At 36.8% G+C, this 27899-nt stretch overlaps 1 protein-coding gene across 12 annotated transcripts in view; it reads left to right on the top strand.

The window, feature by feature from the left end:
* THADA (THADA armadillo repeat containing) overlaps window positions 1-27899 on the top strand; it is a 456651-nt gene that overhangs the window by 51305 nt on the left and 377447 nt on the right. For 10 of the 12 annotated variants that reach the window (XR_013164232.1, XR_013164233.1, XM_077134099.1 and 7 more), the window contains exons 17-21: window positions 117-330; window positions 4190-4325; window positions 5262-5398; window positions 22087-22245; window positions 24614-24771. Coding sequence is in view for 9 of the 12 variants with exons in the window: in XM_077134099.1 (XP_076990214.1) it covers window positions 117-330; window positions 4190-4325; window positions 5262-5398; window positions 22087-22245; window positions 24614-24771 (804 nt within the window). In the remaining 3 variants the exon portion in view is untranslated. The remainder of the gene's footprint in view (window positions 1-116; window positions 331-4189; window positions 4326-5261; window positions 5399-22086; window positions 22246-24613; window positions 24772-27899) is intronic. The other 2 variants (XM_077134100.1, XR_013164234.1) reach the window with 2 other exon arrangements.

The following is a 27899-nucleotide window of genomic DNA, read 5'->3' as shown; positions in this document are numbered from 1 at the left end:
AATTAATGTTAATATTGAGTTATGGTTTTATGGCGGGCTCGGTTTTTTGAGTATCTATTATTCTTTCAAATTGAGGAAATGTTTCAGTGACGATTACTGACTGTACTCTGTTCTAGGATTCAGAGAAATTGCAAAGCTTATTCCAGGCAGCATTGGAGCTCAGCATAAGCACCAAACCATATGACTGTGTAACAGCTTCCTACCTACTGAACTTCTTAATCTGGCAGGATGCTCTACCACCATTCCTGTCTGCCTACATAAAAACCCAGCAAGTTGCGTACGGAGATGGAGATAAATCTGCTGCTATAGTGGAAAGGAACACATTAATGGGTTTGTATTGAGTAAATGACCTTTAGTTCTTATTTATCAAAACCGTATATCTTACCCTCTTACTATTCATGTGGTTAGAACATCTAGCATTTACTTTTTTGGGTTTTCATTTAATAATTTACCAGCATATAAGAATATCAAGAGTTTCTCTTCTGCAACTAAATATTTTACTCAGATATAAGCTTTCCATACCATTTGTTTCTCAAGAGGAGTCACGTTAAATAAGTAAATATGTAAATATACATTCATAAAACTCTTAATTAAAGAGGATCTCTTTCTATACCAAGGGATAGTTTTTTTCTAGCAAAAATTTTGCTATGATTATATCAAGATCATCTGCGTAGTTTTTAAATAGAGCAGAGTTCCTTTGTCTGTCAGGGGTTTGTGTTTTAACTGGCTTTAATAACCCTAAACTCCATCCTTATTATAAAGCCAGTTCCAAAACCTAGGTCTGAGATATTTTGGGGGATTCATTTACTTAATTCTATGTTAGTAAATCTTCATTTTGGAGTTGTTTAAAGCTAAGAACAGATGTGGACTTTTATAGAAGAAAAGGAAGGCCAGATATAGAAAGAGTTGAAAATGATTCTAAGAAGACAGCCATGAAAAAGAGAACCAAAAATGGGAGAAAAGTAAGAGACAGCGAGTAGATCTTATGGAATATGGCCATAGAACTGGGAGTAGAGAGGTATTAAGGAAAACGAAGCTTGCCCACTGGAATTGCTTCAGGTACTAAATTTACAAGGAGGCCCTAGATAAAGCAGTAGGAAGAGATCTGCTGATGGGGTGATGTGGGAGTGCATGCTTCATGTAACGGCATTCAAATTTAAAATATTTTAAAACTTTAACAATGTTACAGAATATTTCAAACATGCAAAATAAATTTTAAACATATAAAAGGCTTTATATCAAGTCTCACAAGTTTGTGCACATGCTAGATGCTTCCACCCAGCTTAAGAAATAGAACATCATGCATACCTTCAAAACTGCTCCCTTATCACCATCCCCATTCCTGAGGTTACTAGGTTATATTTTCTATTAATCTTTCATTTTATTTTTCTTTGTAGTTTTACTATCTGTATGTATAATAAAACAATATATTAGTTTTTATGATTTTGAATTTTGCATAAATGCATTACTATATGTATTATGCAAATTTAGCACTTATTTATTAGTCCATCTTCCATTGGCAGACATTGTTTTCACCTAATACGTAAATAATGCCAATGTGAACACTCTTGTACTTATCTTCTCATGCACACAACTAAGAATTCCCTTGTGGTAAATGCAGAATTAGAATAGCCTGGCCATAAAGTATATCCATCTTTAACTTTCACAGATAATGCTAAAAGGTTTTTAGATTATCCTCCCACCACAAATTATGAGAATTGTATTTCCTGACTTATCACCTAATTTGCTATTGTCAGGTTTTAAAGATGTTGCCAGTGGCAGAATAGAAAATGGTTATCTTATTGTGGTATCATCTTAACATTTTCTTATTACTAATGTGATTAAGCATCTTTTTGTGTGTTTATAAGACATTCATTTTTCCCCTTCTCTGAAATGCTTGTTCATGTCCTTTGCTCATTTTCCTGTTTTGGGGATTTTTTTTTCTTATTGATTAGAAGTTTTCTCTATATTATTAATATTAATAATTTATTGATTATATACCCTTGTAAAATTTAAAATATAACTTCCTCCTTCTGGGAGAAAAAAATTCCAAAAAAGAAACACCTTCTGACCAAATGGCATGTGCCACACAGATGGGGGATTTGAGACCCAAGGTAGATTATGCTCAGGAGGCGTGATTGGTCCACAGAATGAATGCTGTAAATGGATTCGAGGAGTTAGGGAAAGACACTCAATTCTACTTTTATGACACCCAGTATTAACTAGAAATGGATAACAGGCTGAATAATCTTGAAAGTTCCCTTTCTGATTCAAAATCTCTAGTATAAAAGTTCCATGCAGTAGGGTAACTTTCCAGAAATCTACAACCTCCAGATGGGTCCCTAGACGAGATAAGTCCTAAAATGTAGAGGGACTAGCCTCTCCAGAACATCAACTAGTTCCATCGCCCTATCCCGTATTATCGATAGTCCCTCCTAACGTGGAAAAGTAAGAATGGGCATAGCCCAAATACCCCTGAAGAGTGGAAGGAAGATCAAAGGCAGTGGTGGAGTTATGTAGAGAAGGTAGGGTTTAATAAATGAGTATGATTGCTGAATTATTATATTGATATTTCTTTTTGTCTCTAGTATCTCAGTGCAGCTAGGAGTAAAAACCTAAAATGGTGGAATTGTAACCCATACCAAACTCTGAAATCTGTTCTACATCTAATTGTTATGCTATAGTTTGAAATTTATAGCTTTTTTGTACATATGCTATTTTCACAAAAAAGAAAAAAGAAGTGATGATAAAAATATGTATATATTCCTTCTAGCCTCCAATGTTTTGGAGAAGCTGGAAGGAAAAATTTGAGATGATGGTGTGATAACCCATGGTAAACTCTGGGATCCATCCTGTAACTACTTGTTTAAGAGTGCTTTGAAAACTATTGCTTTTTTCTTTCTTTCTTTGTATATATGTTATATTATGTAATAAAAGAAGTTAAAAAAATCTCTAGTATAATAGTTCAAATGATTTAGGTGTTTTGATGGAAACTTTTTTTTTGACAAACCAGAACAACATACAAACATGAACGTTCTTAGCATACAGTCATTCCGTACATGGTGTACAAGCAGTGGCTCACAATATCATCACAAAGTAGTATATTCATCACCATGATCATTTTTTAGATTAGAAAAAGAAATAAAAAGAAAAAGCTATCACTCCCTCTCATTGACCACTAGTATTTCCATCTACTCAATATATTTTAACCTTTGTTCCCCCTATTTTTTTTCTATACCCCTTACCACGCCCTTTCATTGATCACTAATATTTCAGTCTACTCAATTTATTTTAACATTTGTTCCCCCTATTATTTATTTATTTTTAATCCATATTTTTTACTCATCTGTTCATACCATAGATAAAAGGAATGTCAGACACAAGGTTTTCACAATCACATAGTCACATTGCGAAAGTTATATCATTATACATTCATCTTCAAGAAACGTGGCTAGTGGAACACAGCTCTACAGTTTCAGGCCCTTCCCTCTAGCCTCTCTAATACACCTTAAACTAAAAAGGGAGTATCTATATAATGCATAAGAATACCCTCCAGGATAACCTCTTGACTATGTTTGAAATTTCTTACCCACAGACACTTTATTTTGTCTCTTTTCTCTCTTCCCCCTTTTGGTTGAGAAGTTTCTCTTAATCCTTGATTCTGAGTCCAAGCTCATTCTAGGATTTCTGTCCCACATTGCCAGGAAAGTTTACACCCCTGGGAATCATGTCCTACGTAGAGAGGGGTAGGGCAGTGAGTTTGCTTGCTATGTGGTTGAGAGAGAGAGACAGAGAGACCACATCTGAGCAACAAAAGAGGTTCTTGGGGGGTGACTCTTAGGCCTAATTTTAAGTAGGTTTAGCCTATCTTTTGTGAGGATAAGTTTCATATGAACAAACCCCAAGATTGAGGGCTCAGCCTATTGATTTGGTTGTCCCCACTGCTTGCAAGAATATCAGGAATTCTCCAAATGAGGAAGTTGGATTTTCCCCCTTTCTTGCCATTCCTCCAAGGGGTCTTTGCAAATACGTCTTTATTCATTGTTCAGATCATTCTGGGATTTATCAGGGCATCACACTGGGCAAACCTACAAAATCTCATACTTGATGAGAGCTGTTTTGCTGTTCATAAATTTGTAAAAGTGGTTTTAAGTTGGCATTACTGCTGCTTTCCTTTTGTTTTTTCTAGTTATCAAATGCTTGTTGGAAAATCTTGAGGAAGAGATATTTCAGGCTGAAAATTCTTTGCTTCAGGCAGCGGCATCATTTCCAATGTATGGGCGGGTCCACTGTATAACAGGAGCTCTGCAGAAGTTATCCTTAAAGTATGTATATCCACAGCTGTCTGTACCCTGGGAAAGGAATGTAGTTTATTGCCTTAAAGATAATTGAATAGTAGGCTTAAAATGTACATACATGTTTTAGTTTACTAATGCTGCTGGAATACAATATACCAGAAATGGATTGGCTTTTACAATGGACATATATTAGATTACAAATTTATAGTTGTAAGGCCATGAAAATGTCCAAATTAAGGTTTCAGCAAGAGAATACCTTCCCTCAAGAAAGGCTCGTTCCTGTTGAGGGTTTCTCTGTCACATGGGAAGACACATGGTGCCATCTACTGGAGACCTTTGCTCCTGGGTTTCATTGCTTACAATTCCTGGCTCCATTGGTCTCCTCTCTGAGCTTCTGTCTGTCTCCCAGCATCTCCAAATGTCTATGTCTGAGCTTTCTCCAAAGTCTTCCTCTCTTAAAAGGACTCCAGTAAACTAATCAAGACCTACCTTGAATGGGTGGAGTCACATCTCCATCTAATTAAGAGGTCCCATCCTACCATATTGGATCACAATTAAAAGAACATGGAGTATAAGGGTAGTTCAGTGGTAGAATTCTAACCTGCCATGCAGGAGACCCGGGTTCAATTCCCAGCCCATGCACTTAAAAAAAATATATCAACAAATGGTGTTGCAATAACGGGATACTCACATGGAGAAAGAATGAAATATGACCCTGGCTGTACAGCATACAAAAAAGAACATGGCCTCCCCCATAAGATTGGATTAGAATTTTAAAAACATGGCTTTTCTGGGGTACATAACAGTTCCACACCAGTGCACATGTGTCCACACAGGTATCAGATGTTTCATAGATTGCAAAGTTTTGAAACACAGACCTCTCAACTTCTTTTATGTATTAATTTCCATTTTGAAAAATTAATTTTGCTTTTAGAATAAATTTCCCTAACATCCTTGTTGCAGCAGCCTGCAGTTGGTGAGTGAGTGGAGGCCTGTGGTGGAGAAGCTCCTTTTGATGTCCTACAGGCTCTCTGCTGTGGTGTCGCCAGTCATTCAGAGCTCCTCCCCAGAAGGCCTCATCCCAATGGACACGGATTCAGGTCAGCAAACAAAGAAGGCTAGTGGGCTATGGTTTGATTCTTATCTTTTCTTTTCTTTTCTTTTTTATATCATTCCTTTAACATTTTTTAAAGCCCAATGGAGGAAAAAAAAAGAAGGAATTATTATTATTGTTATTATTATTATGTTATGGAATTTTACTGAGAAATGTTCATATACCATATAATCATACAAAGATAACAATCAGTGGTTCACAGTATCATCATATGGTTGTGCATTCATCACCACAGTCAATTTTAGAACATTTTTTTACCCCCAAAAAATTAAAATTAAAATAAAGAACACCCAAAACATCCCATACGCCTTATCCCCCCTATTATTTTTTTATTGCCTTTACTTTTTTATTTATCTATGTGGATAAAAGAAGTGTAAGTCACAAGGTTTTCATCTACTAGATAAAGGGAATATCAGTCACAGATTTTCACAAACGATCATACCATAAAGGCTATATAGTTATACAGTCATCTTTAAGAACCAAGGCTACTGAATGACAGTTCCAACAGTTTCAGGTATGTCCTTCTAGCTATTCTAATACACTGGAACCTAAAACAGGAATATCTATGTAATGCATAAGAATAACCTCCAGCCCCGGCACCTCTGCCCCTTCTGCGGCCGCCACGGAGCTTTTTGCTTCCTAGCCGGCCTCGTCGCGGCCACCCTAGTTGAGGACTGGAAGGATGGAGTTGAGCAGCTTGTTAGACTTTTGAGTCCGACCAGTGTTCACTGACTGCTGCGTGGCACTTGGCCGGTCGCCAGAGGCTTCCCATCGCGGGGTGACGTTTGATCCCTTCCACAGGACGGCGAGGTGGACTGGGCCGGTACTGTTTTGTTTTAAGCATTCCCACCTACCACTCTGGTTGCAGCAAGGGAAACTGAGGCTAAGTGACTGGGGCTAAGGACGACGAGCACTGGCCACCTCTGGAATTCAGGTCTCGGAGTGGTGCTCATGGATTAACCAGAATCAAATGTTTAAAGGATGAACAAGGTACATTTTAATCAGATGCTTCTGGAACATCGAAATTCTCTTCCTTGGAAAGAACCATCCACCCTTTGTGCGTCAGAAGCCCAAACTGAGGCGCAGTGAGAGATGCAGTGGTCTACAGTGATGTCAATCTTGAGGGCTAGCAGCTCTCCAACCACCACCGTGCCCTCTTCCGCCTTCACCGGCTCCTCCGCCACCGTCCTCTCCAGCCTTGCCATCCTCACCTTTCCTCCTCCAGAACAGCTACTAGGAGAGTAGAAACGATACAGAACAGCTCCCAGAGCCACGACAGAGATCAAAAAGACAGCGTACCCCATCCTGGAATGGCTGACTGTCTGGGAGAACCAGCTCTGGTGAGATCGCCGAGGGGCGCGGGCTTTTCCGGGCGGGGCGACAAGCAGCCGGAGTCCCTCCCTTCCTCCTTCCCGGGCCAGCTGGCAGAATTGGGCAGGCGGTCCCCGCAAGCTGCGGCGGCTGGCGCCCCCAACACGCAAGGCCCCCTGGACCAACAGAGAGAACTGAATTGGAAATCCCCAGATCGCGGAGAACGGTGACCGGGGGGGTCCCTTCCAAACACGTGACTCCCCGGTCCGGCTGGGAATGGTGCACTCTGCCGGGCTGCGGCGGCTGGCGCCCTCCTGCCACGCTTAGCGCCCCGGGCCCACTAGGAAATTCGGACAGGCGCTCTCCCAGGCTGCGGCGACCGGCGACCTTCCCCGCGTTCGGACCCCCGGGCCAGCTGGCACTCTTCCAAGCCGCTTCGGCTGGCAAACCTCCCCCACGGCAAGAGTTTTCCAAAGTTAAAGGACCCACAGCACCTTTTACTGGTGGGACCCACAGACAAACGTGTGCCACGAGCGCCACCTACTGGGCAGGATAAGAAAAACAGAACCCAGAGATTTCACAGAGAAATCTTTCAACCTGTTGGGTCCAACACACAGGGAAATCTGACTAAATGCCCAGACTCCAGCAGAAGATAACGGATCACGCTCAGAAAATTGAAAATATGGCCCAGTCAAAGGAACAAACCAATAGTTCAAATGAGATACAGGAGCTGAGACAACTAATGCTGAATATACGAACAGAAATGGAAAACCTCTTCAAAAACGAAACCGATAAATTGAGGGAGGACATGAAGAAGACATGGGCTGAACAAAAAGAAGAAATAGAAAAACAGAAAAAACAAATCACAGAGCTTATGGAAGTGAAGGATAAAGTAGAAAAGATGGAAAAAACAATGGATACCTACAATGATAGATTTAAAGAGACAGAAGATAGAATTAGTGATTTGGAGGATGGAACATCTGAATTCCAAAAAGAAACAGAAACTATCGGGAAAAGAATGGAAAAATTTGAACAGGGTATCAGGGAACTCAAGGACAATACGAACCGCACAAATATACATTGTGGGTTGTCCCAGAAGGAGAAGAGAAGGGAAAAGAAGGAGAAAAACTAATGGAAGAAATTATCACTGAAAATTTCCCAACTCTTATGAAAGACCTAAAATTACAGATCCAAGAAGTGCAGCGCACCCCAAAGAGATTAGACCCAAATATGCGTTCTCCAAGACACTTAGTAGTTACAATGTCAGAGGTCAAAGAGAAAGAGAGGATCTTGAAAGCAGCAAGAGAAAAACAATCCATCACCTACAAGGGAAACCCAATAAGACTATGTGTAGATTTCTCAGCAGAAACCATGGAAGCTAGAAGATAGTGGGATGATATATTTAAATTACTAAAAGAGAAAAACTGCCAACCAAGACTCCTATATCCAGCAAAATTGTCCTTCAAAAATGAGGGAGAAATTAAAACATTCTCAGACAAAAAGTCACTGAGAGAATTTGTGACCAAGAGACCAGCTCTGCAAGAAATACTAAAGGGAACACTAGAGTCAGATACGAAAAGACAGAAGAGAGAGGTATGGAGAAGAGTGTAGAAAGAAGGAAAATCAGATATGATGTACATAATACAAAAGGCAAAATGGTAAGGGAAAATATTATCCAAACAGTAATGACACTAAATGTTAATGGACTGAATTCCCCAATCTAAAGACATAGACTGGCAGAATGGATTAAAAAACAGGATCCTTCTATATGCTGTCTACAGGAAACACATCTTAGACCCAAAGGTAAACATAGGTTGAAAGTGAAAGGTTGGGAAAAGATATTTCATGCAAATAACAACCAGAAAAGAGCAGGAGTGGCTGTACTAATATCCAACAAATTAGACTTCAAATGTAAAACAGTTAAAAGAGACAAAGAAGGACACTATATGCTAATAAAAGGAACAATTAAACAAGAAGACATAACAATCATAAATATTTACGCACCGAACCAGAATGCCCCAAAATACGTGAGGAATACACTGCAAACACTGAAAAGGGAAATAGACACATATATCATAATAGTTGGAGACTTCAATTCACCACTCTCATCAATGGACAGAACATCTAGACAGAGGATCAATAAAGAAATAGAGAATCTGAATATTACTATAAATGAGCTAGCCTTAACAGACATTTATAGGACATTACATCCCACAACAGCAGGATACACCTTTTTCTCAAGTGCTCATGGATCATTCTCAAAGATAGACCATATGCTGGGTCACAAAGCAAGTCTTAACAAATTTAAAAAGATTGAAACCATACACAACACTTTCTCGGATCATAAAGGAATGTAGTTGGAAATCAATAATAGGCGGAGTGCCAGAAAATTCACAAATACATGAGGCTCAACAACACACTCTTAAACAACAAGTTGGTCAAAGAAGAAATTGCAAGAGAAATTAGTAAATACCTCGAGGTGAATGAAAATGAAAACACAACATATCAAAACTTATGGGACGCAGCAAAGGCAGTGCTAAGAGGGAAATTTATTGCCCTAAATGCCTATATCAGAAAAGAAGAAAAGGCAAAAATTCAGGAATTAACTGTCCACTTGGAAGAACTGGAGAAAGAACAGCAAACGAATTCCAAAGCAAGCAAAAGGAAAGAAATAACAAAGATTAGAGCAGAAATAAATGAAATGAAAACATGAAAGCAATAGAGAAAATCAATAAGACCAGAAGTTGGTTCTATGAGAAAATCAATAAGATTGATGGGCCCTTAGCAAGGCTGACAAAAAGAAGAAGAGAGAGGATGCAAATAAATAAGATCAGAAATGGAAGAGGAGACATAACTACTGACCGCACAGAAATAAAGGAGGTAATAACAGGATGCTATGAACAACTTTATGCTAATAAATACAACAATTTAGATGAAATGGACGGGTTCCTGGAAAGACATGAACAACCAACTTTGACTCAAGAAGAAATAGATGACTTCAACAAACCAATCACAAGGAAAGAAATTGAATTAGTCATTCAAAAGCTTCCGAAAAGAAAAGTCCAGGACCAGACGGCTTCACATGTGAATTCTATCAAACATTCCAGAAAGAATTAGTTCCAACTCTCCTCAAACTCTTCCAAAAAATCGAAGTGGAGGGAAAACTACCTAATTCATTCTATGAAGCCAACATCACCCTCATACCAAAACCAGGCAAAGATATTACAAAAAAAGAAAACTACAGACCAATCTCTCTAATGAATATAGATGCAAAAATCCTCAATAAAATTCTAGCAAATCGTATCCAACAACACATTAAAAGAATTATACATCATGACCAAGTAGGATTCATCCCAGGTATGCAAGGATGGTTCAACATAAGAAAATCAATTAATGTAATACACCATATCAACAAATCAAAGCAGAAAAATCACATGATCATCTCAATTGATGCAGAGAAGGCATTTGACAAGATTCATCATCCTTTCCTGTTGAAAACACTTCAAAAGATAGGAATTCAAGGGAACTTGCTTAAAATGATAGAGGGAATATATGAAAAACCCACAGCTAATGTCATCCTCAATGGGGAAAACCTGAAAACTTTCCCCCTAAGATCAGGAACAAGACAAGGATGTCCATTATCACCACTATTATTCAACATTGTGTTGGAGGTTCTAGCCAGAGCAATTAGACAAGAAAAAGAAATACAAGGCATCAAAATTGGAAAGGAAGAAGTAAAACTATCACTGTTTGCAGACGATATGATACTATACATCGAAAACCCGCAAAAATCCACAACAAAACTACTAGAGCTAATAAATGAGTACAGCAAAGTAGCAGGTTACAAGATCAACATTCAAAAATCTGTAGCATTTCTATACACTAGTAATGAACAAGCTGAGGGGGAAATCAAGAAACGAATCCCATTTACAATTGCAACTAAAAGAATAAAATACCTAGGAATAAATTTAACTAAAGAGACAAAAAACCTATATAAAGAAAACTACTAAAAACTGTTAAAAGAAATCACAGAAGACCTAAATAGATGTAAGGGCATACCGTGTTCATGGATTGGAAGACTAAATATAGTTAAGATGTCAATCCTACCTAAATTGATTTACAGATTCAATGCAATACCAATCAAAATCCCAACAACTTATTTTTCGGAAATAGAAAAACCAATAAGCAAATTTATCTGGAAGGGCAGGGTGCCCTGAATTGCTAAAAACATCTTGAGGAAAAAAAACGAAGCTGGAGGTCTCGCGCTGCCTGACTTTAAGGCACATTATGAAGCCACAGTGGTCAAAACAGCATGGTATTGGCATAAAGATAGATATATCGACCAATGGAATCGAATAGAGTGCTCAGATATAGACCCTCTCATCTATGGACATTTGATCTTTGATAAGGCATTCAAGCCAACTCACCTGGGACAGAACAGTCTCTTCAATAAATGGTGCCTAGAGAACTGGATATCCATATGCAAAAGAATGAAAGAAGACCCATATCTCACACCCTATGCAAAAGTTAACTCAAAATGTTTCAAGGATCTAAACATTAGGTCTAAGACCATAAAACAGTTAGAGGAAAATGTAGGGAGATATCTTATGAAACTTACAATTGGAGGTGGTTTTATGGACCTTAAACCTAAAGCAAGAGCACTGAAGTAGGAAATAAATAAATGGGAGTTCCTCAAAATTAAACACTTTTGTGCATCAAAGAACTTCATCAAGAAAGTAGAAAGACAGCCTACACAATGGGAGACAATATTTGGAAATGACAGATCAGATAAAGGTCTAGTATCCAGAATTTATAAAGAGATTGTTCAACTCAACAACAAAAAGACAGCCAACCCAATTACAAAATGGGAAAAAGACTTGAACAGACACCTACCAGAAGAGGAAATACAAATGGCCAAAAGACACATGAAGAGATGTCAATGTCCCTGGCCATTAGAGAAATGCAAATCAAAACCACAATGAGATATCATCTCACACCCACCAGAATGGCCATTATCAACAAAACAGAAAATGACAAGTGCTGGAGAGGATGCAGAGAAAGAGGCACACTTATCCACTGTAGGTGGGAATGTCAAATGGTGCAACCACTGTGAAAGGCAGTTTTGCGGTTCCTCAAAAAGCTGAATATAGAATTGCCATATGACCCAGCAATACCATTGCTGGGTATCTACTCAAAGGACTTAAGGGCAAAGACACAAATGGACATTTGCACACCAATGTTTATAGCAGCGTTATTTACAATTGCAAAGAGATGGAAACAGCCAAAATGTCCATCAACAGAAGAATGGCTAAACAAGCTGTGGTATATACATACGATGGAATATTATGCAGCTTTAAGACAGGATCAACTTATGAAGCATGTAATAACATGGATGGACCTAGAGAACATTATGCTGAGTGAGTCTAGCCAAAAACTAAAGGACAAATACTGTATGGTCCCACTGATGTGAACGGACATTCGAGAATAAACTTGGATTATGTCACTGGTAACAGAGTCCAGCAGGAGTTAGAAACAGGGTAAGATAATGGGTAATTGGAGCTGAAGGGATACAGACTGTGCAACAGGACTAGATACAAAAACTCAAAAATGGACAGCACAATAATACCTAATTGTAAAGTAATCATGTTAAAACACTGAATGAAGCTGCATCTGAGCTATAGGTTTTTTTGTTGTTGTTGTTTGTTTTTTTTACTATTATTATTACACTTATTTCTTTTCTCTATATTAACATTCTTTATCTTTTTCTGTTGTGTTGGTAGTTCTTCTAAACCAATGCAAATGTACTAAGAAACAATGATCATGCATCTATGTGATGATGTTAAGAATTACTGATTGCATATGTAGAATGGTATGATTTCTAAATGTTGGGTTAATTTCTTTTTTTCCGTTAATTAATAAAAAAAAAAAAAAAAAAGAATAACCTCCAGAATGCCCTCTCAACTCTATTTGAAATCTCTTAGCCACTGAAACTTTATCTTGTTTCATTTCTTTTCCCCATTTTAGTCAAGAAGCCTTTCCAGTCGTATGATGCCAGGGCCAGGTTTACCCATGGGAGTCACATCCCTTGTTACCAGAGAGATTTACACCCTTGGGAGTCATGTCCCATGTTGGGGGTGGGGTTAGTGAGTTCATTTGCGATGTTGACTGAAAGAGAGACACCCCAGCTGAGCAACAAAAGAGGTTCTCTAGGAGTAACTCGTAGGCATAATTATAAGTAAGCTTAGCTTATTTTTTGCAAGAATAAGTTTCATAATTAATTAAATATTTAATTATTTTCATAATAAATTGGTAAATTTCATATCCACTTAATAGGCCAAATCCCCAAGATTGAGAGCTTGGCCTATTAAATTGTTAGTCCCCAATGCTTGGGTCTTCCCCAGGTGGGGAAGTTTAATATTTCCACATTTTCCCCCAGTCCCTCAACAGGATTTTGCAGATACTTTTTAATTTTCTGTCTAGAATACTCTGGGATGTATCAGGGTATTACATTAACCTATTCAGAATAACAAGATCTCATTACCTATTCTAGTTTCCTTGTAATTATGTTGTTTAAATAAACTAACCGTACAGGTCAAATTTGATAATGTGATACAGAAAACATAAATTTTGTGCAAAAATAAACATTTCTTCCTTTGGTCTCATGCAGAAGTTGAAGTTTTAAACTGCAGTCACTAAAATCCACTGCCCTGCATTCTAATTTCCTAGTCTTAACCAAGTCCGTTTCATTCGTATCTCTCATTAAAGTCTAATACCTTCTTCAGATTAACAGTTGCTGTATGGGGTAATGCTGACTTTCAGAACTGCAGAAGTCTTTATCTGAGTTTCTGATATCACACAGATATCCGAAGTTCCAAGAAACTACTAGGTTATACACAAAGAGCTTAGCATTTCATAATTTAGAAATAACAGTTAAAACTCAAGAACAGGTGTGACTGCTGTAAGACCTTACAGTCTAGACTGTAAGACCTTATTGAACATTCTATACTCCTGAATTGTCAACTGCCCAATCTTTGCCCACATTCTATCCCTTGATAACCTGGGTTTTCTAACTGAATTCTCAGAGTTTGCATAATTTAATTTGTCCATATTAGTGAGGCCTTACAATGTTTGTCTTTTTGTTTCTGGCTTATTTCAATCAACATAATGTCCTCAAAGTTAATTCACCTAGTTGCATGCCTCACAACTTCATTCCTTCTTACGTCCATCCACTCAGTATTCCCTTGTATGTAATGCACCACATTTTACCTCTCCATTCACTCATTGATGTATCCTTAGGTTACCCTCATCCATTGGAAATTGTGAATAATGCTGCCATAAGCACCAGTGTGCAAATGTTTATTTGTGTCCTTGCTTTCATTTCTTCTAAGGATATACCAGATAATGGGGTTGCTGGATCATATGGCAACCCTATACTTACTTAGCCTCCTGTGGAGCCACACACTACAGGGGCTGCACTCTTTTGCTTCCCTACTTTATCTTGTTCTCCAGCACTTGTGTCTTTTTATTTATTTTTTAAACAGTTTTATTCACATACCATATAGTCAATCCTAAGTGGAACAGTAATGGCTCAGATATAATCACATGGTTATGCATTCATCACAGAATTTTAAGAGAACATTTCCATTTCTTCTGCAAAGAAGAAGAAAAAAATTAAAATAATTTAAAAATTAAAAAAATAAAAAGAAAATTAAAAATTTTTAAATAATGAAAGAAAAAATAGGAACAACAAGAATCCCATACCCTCCATAGTTACTGACATTTTTTTAGCTTTGGTGGATTGCCTTTGTTACAATTAATGGAAACACATTGCAATTTTACTTTTAATTATAGACCCTAGTTTGCATTAATTTTGTTTTTTACATATACCATCCCATTTTAATACCTTGCAATGTTGACATTCATTTGTTCTCCTTCATGTAAAAACTTTTCTTGTATTTGTACATTTAATCACCATCATTGTCCACTCTAGGTTTCACTAAGTTATATAGTCCCAGTTTTTACCCTTTTCTTTCTGATGTCATTCATGTCCCTAGCCTCCCTCTTTAAAACCTACTCAGACTCAGCTTATTTCATTATACTTGTAATAATGTGCTACCATCAGATAGTATTGTGCTGTCCATTTCTTGATCTGCACAGTTAGTCCTGTTGAACATTTTTTACTATTTTAGTATCAAATACCCAATCTCTCTCTCTCGTTTTTTTTTTACATGGGCAGGCACCGGGAATCGAACCTGGGTCCTCTGGCATGGCAGGCAAGCATTCTTGCCTGCTGAGCCACCGTGACCCGCCCTCAAATGCCCAATCTCTACCCTCTGTCTGTCTCCTGATAACCTGTGTTCTTAACTTTAACTCTCCAAGTTTACTCATAATAGTTAGTTCATAGTAGTGAGACCTTACAGTATTTGTCCTTTTGTTTCTGGCCAGTTTCGTTCAACATAATGACCTTAAGGTTCATCCACATTATTACATACATCTTGACTTTATTCTGTCTTACAGCTTTGTAATATCCCATTGTATATACCACAGTTTGTTTAGCTACTCATCCGTTGATGGACATATTTGGTCTGTTTCCATCTCTTGGCAATCATAAATAATGCCCTTATAGACATTGGCATTCAAGTGTCTGTTCATATCCTGCCTTTAATTCCTCCAAATATATACCTAGGATTGGGGTTGTTGGATCATATGGCAATTCTAAGCTTCCTTAGGAACTGCCAAACTGCCTTCCAGACTGGTTGCACCATTCTACATTCTGTTCAACAGATGAGTGTGCCTCTTTCTCCACATCCTCTCCAGCACTTGTCATTTTCTGTTTTTTTGATAATGGCCATTCTAGTTGTGTAAGATGATATCTCATTGTGGTTTTGATTTGCATTTTCCTAATAGCTAGTAAGGTTGAGCATCTTTTCATATATTTTTGTGCCATTTGTTATTTCCTCGTCAGAAAAGTGTCTTTTCTTTTGCTGGTTTTTAAATCGGGTTGTTTGTCTTTTTATTGTTGACTTGTAGGCTCTCTTTATATATTCTAGATATTAAATCCTTTTCTAATATGTGGTTTCCAAATGTTGTCTCCCATTGCGTAGGCTGCCTTTCCAGTTTCCTGACAAAGCCCTTTAATTTGCAAAGTATTCAGTTTTGAGGAGAGCCCATTTATCTGTTTCTTCTTTGATCGCTCATTCTTTGGGTGTAAGATCCAGGAAACCACTTCCTATCACAAGATCTTCAAAATATTTCCCTACATTTTCTTTTAAAAGTTTTATGTCCTTAGCTCAAATGTTTCGTCTTTGATACATTTTGACTTAATTTTTTTGTATAAGGTGTGAGATAGGGCTCCTCTTTCATTCCTAAAAAGGTATGGATTTCTAGTTCTCCAGGCACCATTTGTTGACTTGACCACCTTATCGAGATGAGACGAGAAGGTTTATTTCAAAACACTTGATTCAATTCCATTGATCAGTATGCCTGTCTTTATTCCAGTACTATGCTGTTTTGACCACTGTAGTTTTGTAAATATACTTTAACATCAGATAGTGTGAGACCTCCCACTTCATTTTCTTTCTCAAGATATTTTTAGTTATTTGCAGCACCCTGCCCTTCCAAATAAATTTGATTATTTGTTTTTCTGTTTCTCCAAAGTAAGTCGTTCGAATTTTACTTGGTATTGCATTGAATTTATAAATTGATTTGGGTAGAATTGACAACTTAACTATATTTAGTCTTCCAGATTATGAGCACAATATGTCGTTTAGGTCTTCCTTAATTTCTTTTAGCAATTTTTTGTAGTTTTCTGTGTATAGGTCTTTTATGTCCTTGGATAAATTTGTTCCTAAATATTTTATTCTTTTGGTTGCTATTGTAAATGGAATTTTTTTTTCTTGATTTCCTCCTCAGATTGCCCATGACTGTTGTATAGAAACAGTACTGGTTTTTGCTTGTTTATATTGTATCCTGCCACTTTGCTGTGCTCATTTATTAGCTCTAGTAGTTTTACTGCAGATTTCTTTGAATTTTCTACATATTGGATCATGTCATCTGCTAACAAAGTTTTACTACTTCCTTTCCAATTTAGATGTTTTATTTGTCTTTCTTGTCTAATTGCCCTAGTTAGAACTTCTTGCTCAATATTGAATAACAACTGTGACAGTGGGCATCCTTGCTTGCTCCTGATCTTAGAGGGAAAACTTTAAATCTTTCCTCAGAGTATGATGTTAGCTGTGGATTTTTCATATATTCCCTTTATTATGTTGAGGGTATTCCCATCTTTTCCTATCCTTTGAAGTGTTGTCGTCAAGAAAGGGTAGTGAATTTTGTCAAATGCCTTTCTTGCATCAATCGAGATGATCGTGTAGTTTTTCCCCTTTGATTTATTGATGTGGTGTTTATTATATTAATTAATCTTCTTGTATTGAATGAGCCTTGTATACCTGAAATAAACCCCACTTGTTCTTGATGTATAATTCTTTCAATGTGCAGCTGGATTCAATTTGCAAGTATTTGTTGAGGATATTTGTATCTATGTTCATTAAAGAGATTGGTCTGTAATTTCCTTTTTTGTGTGTTATCTTTATCTGGCTTTGGTATTAGGGTGATGTTTTCTTCATAAGATGAGTTAGGTAACTTTCTGTCCTCTAGTGTTTTTGAAGAGTTTGAGCAGGATTGGTACTAATTTTTGATAGAATTCACTTGTGAAACCATCTGGTCGTAGGCTTTTCTTTGTTGGGATTTTTTTTTTTTTTTTTGTCATCTATGGCAGGTTTTCTGAATTTTTAAAAAATGCAATTTTAGTGACATATATTATATGTTCATATACCATATAATCATCCAAAGTGTACAATCAGTGGTTCATAGTATCATCATATATCTGTGCATTCATCATCAGTTGATTTCTGAACATTTTTATTACTTCAAAAAAATAAAGATATGAATAAAAATGTAAATAGCAAAAGAACACCCCAAACATTCCTATGCCCCCCTATTATTTATTTTTCTTACTCTTCTCTCCATACACTAGATAAAGGGAGTGACAGTCAATAGGTTTTCACAATCACATGGTCACATTGTAAAAGCTATATAGGTATACAGTCATCTTTAAGAATCAAAGCTTTTGGATTACAATTCAACAGTTTCAAACCTTTCTGTCTAGGTCCTTCAATACACCAAAAACTGAAAAGAAATGTCTATAGATGACATAAGAATAACCTGCAAAATGACCTCTTGACTCTATTTGAAATTTCTCAGCCATTGAGACTTTATTTTGTTTCGTTTCTCTTTACCCTTTTGGTCAAGAAGTCTTACTCACTCCCATGATGCCAGAACAAGGCTCATCCTTGGGAGCTTGCTTGAATCTCATTGCCTTGCTACTAGTAGAGACTGCTTCTTTCTCCCACAGGGAATTATCTCCAAAACAGCCTGCTGTGACAGTGGATTAAGGGCTGTAGTCTCCACTGTTTGGGAGATTTTACTTACAGTTTTGCGCTTTGATCTCTGCTCTCCTGCTGTTCCAGACTAGTATACAATGTGTGTCCAGTCGTGGAAGTCCCCAAACAGTTGTTCCAGATATTTCCTGACTATTTATTAGTTGCCCTTAAGGACCAACTAAATTCTACATTTCCCTATGCTGCCATCTTGCCCTGCCTCCTTATTATTATTATTAATGGCAGTTTTGCCTTGTTACTACAATTTATTAACTAATAAAAAAATAACCAGACAATGAGCAAGGATTTTCCTTCCTTGAAATAAGAATCGGAATTTATAATGTTTTTATTTGAGAATACAACCTACCAGGTAGTTGGTGGGATTAGGAGAGCAGAAGTATAAATTAGCAAGGTGTGCAGTTAATGGAGTTTAGTCAGACACCGGGCAACTTGTTAGGAATCTGGGATGTGTAAACACCATCTAACATACAAAGACCAGTTAATACCCCAAATTAACTTTCTTTGGCCTTTTGCCTCCTGACACCTGTCTCTTTGTGAATAATCCCATGAAAGATCTATTTATGCAAGTCAGGAGCCTAGGACAGCCTTGTATCTTTCCTTTGCTCCTTATATCCAGCCCATCTCCTCAATCATTCAATGTTACCCCTAAAAAATGTCCAAAATCTCTTTTCTTTTTGTCTTCATCTTCCTCTTGTCATCTTACTTCAGCCTTTTATCTTGTTTGGAATACTCCAGTAGCCTTCTAACTGATTCTCTGTATCCATTCTTATCTCCTTCCATTTCCTTCTCACTGCATTCATAGTCACCCTTTGTAATTATATAAATGATCATGTTATGCATAATCTTCACTTAACCCCGTACTCTGCGCCCCCTCTCATCCCAACTCCCCATCCCCGTTTAAAATACTTTAGAGAGCTTTGAACTGGTCCTGTTACAGTTTGGTTCCTACTACTTCACCAGCCACATCTCTTACCATTCTCCCTTTCCCAGGGCGTCCTCTTTCATGGAAGTTTGGTAATTTTGTTAGGATCCTGTCTATGTTTTGTTCTCTTGTGCTCATTACAGTGCCTGGTAGAAGTAGACATGCAGTGAATATTTATTGTTAATGAATAAATGAATGAGAAATTCCTGTAAGGATGGGAACTAAGCTCAGTGTCTGGGATGCCCTTGGTGGCATATTTTTTACTATAACTGGCCATAAAGGATTGGTGTGAATTAATGAAAGTCATGAATATACAACATCCAATATGCTCAGTGAACTTCAAACAGGATAAACTCAAATAGACCCACACTGTGCAATTGTTACCAGACAAATACCATGGATTCTTTTGCCTGAAGTGCTCAGTTACCAATTCCTGAAATACTGGGGCTTCAAAGAGAGAAAGAATTTATTACTAGGTCCATAGTAGGAGAGCGGATGGCCTTAACAGTCCAGAATGTCTCCTTGAACTACAGTAATTCTGATAGTTTTATTAGAGAAAAAGATGGGCAGGGTTTAGGATAATGAGCACAGTGTCCCCAGGTGATGTAATTAGAAGTGATCTAATTATTGGGCATGAGCAGATTGATTACATGCTTAGTCACAGAACATATGTAAGAAAATGATGGAATGACGTCTAGGTGACTTTTATGTTAAATTCTAAGGTATTGTGCATGTCAGGCAGGCCCACTTTTTAGATCCAGTCTTGGTTATCAAGATAACTTTGGATTTGTGGCAGGTTAGTTCTGGGCTGACCCCAAACCCCTCATTAATAAACATTAGGGGCTGTCTTTGATGATTACATGGACTTTAAAGTTGAAAAAACTGGTTAACTGGATATGAATGAAGGTTAGTCACAAGGTTTTTACAATCACCGGGGTGAACATAAAGGCTGTACAATGATTATCAGAGATCAAGGCAGCTGGATTTCGGTTTAGAGATTTCAGGTATTTCTGTTGGTCTACCCCAATATACCATAAAGCAAAAAGGAATATCTATATAATGATTCAGTAATCAAAATCATCCCTTAAATCATGATTTCTTGGTTACGCAATGTTATAATCAAACTGTGAGATGCCAAAGATAAAGGGAATTCTGAAAACCTTAAGACAGAAACAACGTGTCAGAAGCAGTTTATTAAGCCTCAATAAGTTTGTGCCATTTTCTCACTGGAAACTGTAGAGGCGAAGAAGGAGTGAGAAGACACGTTTAAACTGCTGCAAACGAAAAGAACCCTACCAAGCAAGATTTCTGTATCCAGCAAAACTGTCTTGCAACCATGAGGGGGTAATTAAGACATTCTCAGATAAAAGCTGAGAGAGTTCATCACCAGGCTGGCTCTGTAAGAAATGCTAATGGAAGTTCTGCAGGCTGAAAGGAAATGACTCTAGACAATTGACTGAAGCCATGTGACTAAAGATCTCCAATAAAGATAATGACATGAGTAAATATAAATACCAGTACTACTGTACTTTTGATTTGTAACTCCACTTTTTATTTCCTACAGGATTCAGAAAGCAAATGTGTAAGATGTATGATAAATCAAAGGCCTTGGGCTTAGAATGTATAAATATGTAAAACGTGAAAAGAACTACAGAAACATTGGGAGCATGGATGGATATAGGAATATAGTTTATGCATGCTACTGAAGTTAATTAAGTTGGTGTCCAGGCAAATGAGATTGTTACAGATTTATGATGTTAAATTTAAGTCCCAGGGTAATCACAAGGAAAATTTCAGAAAAGATGCAAAAAATAGAGACAGAATAGAATATAGGTCACCAGGGATGGGGGCAGGGTCAGTGAAGTGTTAATGCAAAATGAGTGTGGGATTTCTGTTTGGAGTAAAGGGAAAGTCACAGTAATGGAGGGTGGTGAGCATACTGCAGCATTATGAATGTGATTAATTCCACTGCTGGGCTACGTGGGAGGTGTTGATGGGAAGATTTATGCTGCATGTATTTTTCTACAATTTAAAATAAATGAAAAGAATCTGAAGAGAAAACAACAAAATAAGTATATGTAATAGGTATACAGTAAATATCTGTTCTTTGAATTGTTAATTGATCGCAGATGATTACCTGTTGTAATTTAAAAAATTTTGAACCTACGAACTCCTTATTTTCTAGCCGTCCATTCATTCCTTCAGCCAAAGTTATTGAATCTCTCATGAGCCATTTTCTGTCCTCACCTTTGGCAGTTCAGCAGTGAACAAAGTCTTGCTTTTGTGGAGGTTACGCTTCCTAACTAGTGAGTGCTCAGAAAATTAAAATGGAGCTGAATATAATACTAAGATTGTAGAACATACTTAGAAAGCAGTACAATACAGGATACATTTAAAAGCTAACATGGGGCAGGCCAAGGAGGCAGAGTTCTCGCCTGCCATGCCAGAGACCCAGGTTCATTTCCTGTTCCTGCCAATGCAAAAAAAAAAATTAAATTAAAAAAGCTAATATGGGGCCAGTGCTATTCCTGGACTATAAGAGGTAGTTATTGGTGAGATTTTTTTTTTTTAAGTTTTTATCCTTTCACCTTTAAACCTTGATAATTTATGCTTTAGATAGTGAAACAATCTTTTAAAAAGTTCATTGAAGTTTACTGTTCTTCTGTCTTAAGATTGAGCACTGTCTGAGATTCTGAGGCAGCATTGAGAAAAGCATTGCACGTGAGATGGCAGCCTTTGTCCTCTGGACAGTTACGGTGGTGTTTTATTGTTAGATCTGCAACTTTAATTGCCATAGTTTTAGAAGTACACCCAAACTTTATGAATATTCTATGTAAATAATTTTCACATTCTGTGAGTGCCTTCTAACAGAGCTTGTCATCAAGTATTGGAAATTACAAAACTTGGGGGTATGTACCCCAAGGAAAATCTCCATGTACTGTGGAACTGGCATTTCATAAGCTTTTCTCTCTCTCTCTCCCTCAGAGTCAGCAAGCCGCTTACAGATGATTTTGAATGAGATTCAGCCACGAGATACTAATGATTACTTCAGTCAAACCAAAATACTGAAAGAACGTGATGCCTTTGACTTGGAGGATTTGAATGCTAATATGCCGAGTACTGATTCCTCTTCAGAAATCAAAGGTAATGTGTTTAAAATCAGTATTGTAGTCAGTGTTTAAGTGACAAATAAAATGTAATGCCCCCCTGTTTTTTTAATAGCACATACTCAGACTGTTTATATTTTTCTAATTGTCTCGTAAATTAGAAAACAGTTTTTCAAATCAGGATCCAAATAAGATTCATACATTGCTATAGATTTATATGTTTTTTTTTCCCAATCTCAACTCCCTTCAGCAGAGACAACTTTATTATACCATATGGTATATTGTCATGTGGAGTCCTTATTTTATACTCTGGGTTCCATAAAATTTTTTTTTACTCTTTTTCTTTTTTGTGAAAAATAGCATATATACAATAAAGCAATAAATTTTACAGCACATCACAACAATTGGTTGTAAAATAGATTGCAGAATTTGGTATGGGTAACAATTCTACCATTTTAGATTTTTACTCTTACCTGCTCTAAGATATTAGAGACTAAAAGAAATATCAATATAATGATTCAGCAATCATACTCATTTGTTAAACCCTACCTTCTCTGTATAAGTCCACCATCACCTTTGATTTTTCTGCCACTCTGTAGGCGTATCTGGGCTATGCCCATTCTAACTTTTTCATGTTGGAAGGGGCTGTTGATAATATGGCATAGGAAATGAAACTATTGATGTTCCGTAGAGGCTGGCCCTGCATTTCAGGTCTTATCTGGTCCAGGGACCCATCTGGAGGTTGTAGGTTTCTGGAAAGTTACCCTAGTGCATGGAACCTTTTTTAGAATCTTATATATTACCCTAGGTGTTCTGCAGTATTGGCAGGGATGGTTTGGGTTGGGGCTTGGGAAGTTATGCTAGGTAGCAGTGTCTGACTGAAGCTTGCATAAGAGTGATCTCCAGAGTTGGCTCTCGACTCCATTTGAAGTCTCTCAGCCACTGATACCTTATTTGTCACACTTCTTTTCCCCCTTTTGGTCAGGATGGCATGCAATGCCCCCCCCCCCCCTTTTTTTTACATGGGCAGACATTGTGAATCGCAGGTGAGAATTCTGCCACTGCGCTACCGTTGCCTGTCCTGTAATGCCCTTTTTACATAGTAAATCAGACTGTAGATTTGAGTGGGACGTATCTCAAAGCTTAAGTTTTCTTTGAGCTTATAAATGATTTATTTTGGGAAATGAGTTTGTGAAATGGTGCACCGCCCCAGTGTAGCATATAAGTAAGGTGCTACAACCAAGTGCTGTTGAGTACTAAAACCCACCTTGCCAGCCAAAGGGTTGCAAGAGCAGTGATGCCTGATGAACCTAGGTTTGGGCAGTGGTTGGTTTCTTCCAGCAGTTTGGTTCTTTGTTGTCTGCTGGGGAGTCCTTCAAATCATGCAGCCTTTTAAAGGAAATGAACCCTAGTGTTCCATTAACTGTGAGCTGCGCTAATGTACCAAGCCTCAAGAATTTGTTTTCTTACTGCTTATTTTATCATTAGTTGTTATTATATGATTTTCTGTAATGTTGTAAACAGTCATCAGAAACAGTACATTCTTAGGAATTTAATTAATTTTGTTCTACATCGTCCACTAGATGGGGATATTGCCTTGAAGAAATTTCACTTTTGTAAATTTTTTTTTAATTATACAAAATAACAAATATATGCTCATTGTGATAGTTTCAAACAGTACAGTGGTAGATAAATTAGAAACAAATAAAGTCTTCTTTTATTTCCTCCCTAATCTCATTTCCTCCTTCTTTAGTATATATCCTCTTTTGTCCTAGTACATATATTTATGTGTATGTACATTTATCTGTTTGTTTAGTGGGTTTAAAGAAAACACACAAGTGAGCTAATACTAAAATTATCACTTTGTTAACCTGCTTTTAATTTAATACATCTTGGATTTCTTTTTTTTTTGTCAGTTCTAAAATACTCCTAAAACTGAAAGAAGACCATTGACCATTGGATTAAAATAAATCTTGAGAGAGAATGTGTATTTCCGTTTAATTTAAAAAATCCTATCCTCGTCCTTTATAAATGTTTATAACAGCCATCCTTGCCAAAATTGATAATGAAGTATATTTATTATAGTCATAATTTATGGATCATGAGAAGTCAGATAGAGCTTAAATGTCCTTAATTTCCAAACATTAGACTCAAGTTTTGAAATAATATTGTGTTTTATTTTTAAATGTTTTAAAATAATGTATAAAAAAATACTTAGCATGATTCCTTCTCATAGCCCATGCTCAACAAAGCTTGGTTATTTTCTCTTGTATAAAAATAACATGACAAATTGGTTTGTTCAAGTGGATTATTCTTGGGGAAATTATGAATAAGCTTATTCTAAGAAATCTGGGGTGTGAATAATCAGTAATGCCTTGTTTTGCAATAGATTTCTTTTTTTTAAGGTAAAGAAGGAAAAACATGTGATGTAACTGCTCAGATGGTGCTGGTATGTTGCTGGAGAAGTATGAAGGAAATTGCTTTACTTTTAGGCACGTTGTGCCAGCTTCTGCCCATGCGGCCTGTGCAAGAATCTTCTGATGGATTATTGACCGTGGGGCAGGTAGGGGAGATGTTTATTCCATCTGGTGTAATTTCTGGTCAAAGCATAAATCACAAGCTTATATTTATAACCCAACTTAAAAAAGTTTTCGATTTTTCTTAGGTAAAATTCTACAGATGTTGAAGAAAATTCATGGTGGTTTAGGAAGTTAAACCTTGCAATGCATTTCAAAAATGTGGCACGTTTAGAAATATTTTAGTTTTTCTGAGTAAGGTATATAAGTAAACATGCATTTTGCTTCACTTTAAACTTCAATATTGTTATCTTAATTTTTTTTAAATATATTTTTATTATGAACAATAAACAAACATACAAACATTCTTGATATGGTTATAATCAGTGGCTCACAATATTATCACATACTTGTGTTTTCATCACCATGATCATTTTTTTGAACATTTGTTTCTCTCTAGCAAAAGAAAGAAAAAAGAAAAAACTCATACATGCCATACCCTTAACCCTTCCTCTCATTGACCACTAATATTTCAGTCTACTCAATGTATTTTAACCTTTGCTCCCTCATTACTTGTTTATTTTTTATCCATATTTTTTACTCATCTGTCTATACCATAGGTAAAAGGAGCATCAGACACAGGCTTTCACAATCACATAGTCACTCTGTGAAAACTATATCATTATACAATCATCATCAAGGAACATGGCTACCAGAACACAGCTCTACATTTTCAGGTACTTCCCTCTAGCCACTCTAATACACCATAAACTAAAAAGGGGATATCTACATACTACCTGAGAATAATCTCCAGGATAACCTCTTGACTCTCTTTGAAATCTCTCAGCCACTGACACTTTATTTTGTCTCATTTCTTTCTTCCCCCTTTTGATTGATAAAGTTTTTCAATCCCTTGATGCCAAGTACCAGCTCATTCTAGGATTTCTGTCCCATGTGGCCTGGGAGGTTTACACCCCTAGGAGTCATGTACCACGTAGAAGTGGGGGGGTCAGTGAGTTTGCTTGCTGTGTTGGCTGCAAGAGAGAGAGAGAGAGACCACATGTGAGCAAAAAAAGAGGTTCTCGGGGGGTGACTCTTAGGCCTAATTTTAAGTAGGCTTAGCCTATACTTTGCTGGAATAAGTTTAATAGGGGCAAGTTCCAAAATTGAGGGCTTAGCTTAATACTTTTGACTTCTTACAGGCTGTATAATGCAAATGCATAAAAAGTGAATATAAATCTATGGTTTTGAACATAAAATGTATAAAGATACAATTTTTTTTTGTTTTTTTCTTATTTGATTATTTTTTTTGAGGATTTATTTTCTTTTATTTAGTTTTTAAAATTAATTTATTTATTTATAATACATAACCACATACGAACATAAGCATTCTTATCATATGATCATTCCATTCTTGTTATATGATCAGTAACTCACACTGTCATCACATAGTTGTATATTCATCATCATGATCATTTCTTAGAACATCTGCATCAATTCAGAAAAAGCAATAAAAAGAAAACAGAAAAAAATTCATACATACCATACCCCTTACCCTTCCCGTTCACCGATCACCAGCATTTCAATCTACTAAATTTAACATTTGTTCCCCCTATTATTTATTTTTAATCCATATGATTTACTTGTCCATTGGTCATCTTAATTTCTGTTTCTATTTTTAGCATACATAAATTTAAATTTTTTAGCCAAAATTGTCTATTTAGTAAAACTCCACAAACCTCTTAAATTTTTCAAGAAAAAAGAACAACATATTGGTTATTATGGATTTCGTATTTCCCAATGGCTTGATAATAAAGTTGCAGTCACTTTGGCTGACTTTTATTTTAAGACCACAAAATGAGTTCCCCATCTGGGACTGTTCAAGTGACTTGACAGCAGTGTTTACAAGAAATTAGCTTACCACAAGCATTTCATTTGGAAATATTTTAGATTTACTAGATTTCTGTTTTTAATTGATTCCCTCTTCCTTTCCATGTGCGTTCAACAAATCCGTTTCCCACTGTTTTCCAGAAGATATTTAATACATACTTTCATTTTTAGCCTTTTTGAAATAAAGATAAGTTTTTCCCTAGGATGTTACAACACTGAAGAACCAAATAAGTATTGTAGCATGCTGATAAATGATTCTGTAATAGCCATGTGACTAGTACCATGGAAATAATGCTAATATTTTTATTCTCACACTTTCTGTGGCTTATGTGCCTGCATCTGGTTAACAGCTGGCCTTGTGCAAGCCCTGAGAAGAAGAAAGGCACAGGAGAACAGTACACTACCAGCATCATTATGTTCTTTATTCTCTTCCAAATCAAATAGGCGTCAATGTCCTAGAGTTACTTGTAGTCATTGCTGGTGACTGGTTGCGGTGCCAACTCCAACATCTTCGCCTGAGGATTACAGCTATGATTAATGATTACTTCACTGATGGTCACCATCTTGCTAAGAAGTAAACATGTGCTAACTTAAGTTTTTTGACTTCTAAACTTTTCTTTCCAAGGACATGTTAAAACATCAATTTTTTTTGCATTTGTTGGATAGTGTTTTAAAAAACGTTACGGGAAGCATATTTTGCTTTCATTGTAACCGAGAAAGACTAAAAACTTCCATGAAAATAATTTTGCCTTGACACCTTTTAATACAGCATCTGAACTGAGTCTTAGGAATTTTATTTTATGTGGAGTAAACATGTTAAAATTGGAAATTAATATAAAATAAAAAAGATGTTTATTTAAAAAAAACAACAACAAGCAACAACAAGAAAAAAGAGAGGCTTATATGAGCCAGAAAACTCTTCTAATGGCTGTTTTCCTGCATAAAAATATGGAACCCTGACTGTTTATCTATGACACCATAGTTTCCACTCTAATGATGTACAGTCATTTTTCCATGTTTCAGTTCTTGCAGTGTCCTCACGTGCATAGGTTTGGGAAGGAACTGACAATTGAGTGACTGTTCAAGAATATATGGGACAGGGAATGGTGAAAATGGGGGAAAATTTAACTTCCCCAAGTTGAATTCTTGATATTCTCACAAGCAGTGTGTACAACCAAAGCTATAGGCTGAGTCCCCAGTCTTGGGGTCTGTTCATATGTTACTTAACCCCACAAAGGATAGGTCAAGCCTACTTAAAATTAGGCCTAAAATCACCCACAAGAGA

The sequence above is a fragment of the Tamandua tetradactyla genome, chromosome 17, assembly GCF_023851605.1.
Source record: "Tamandua tetradactyla isolate mTamTet1 chromosome 17, mTamTet1.pri, whole genome shotgun sequence".
Lineage (NCBI taxonomy): Eukaryota > Metazoa > Chordata > Mammalia > Pilosa > Myrmecophagidae > Tamandua > Tamandua tetradactyla.
This window is presented reverse-complemented; position numbering and strand designations above follow the sequence as displayed.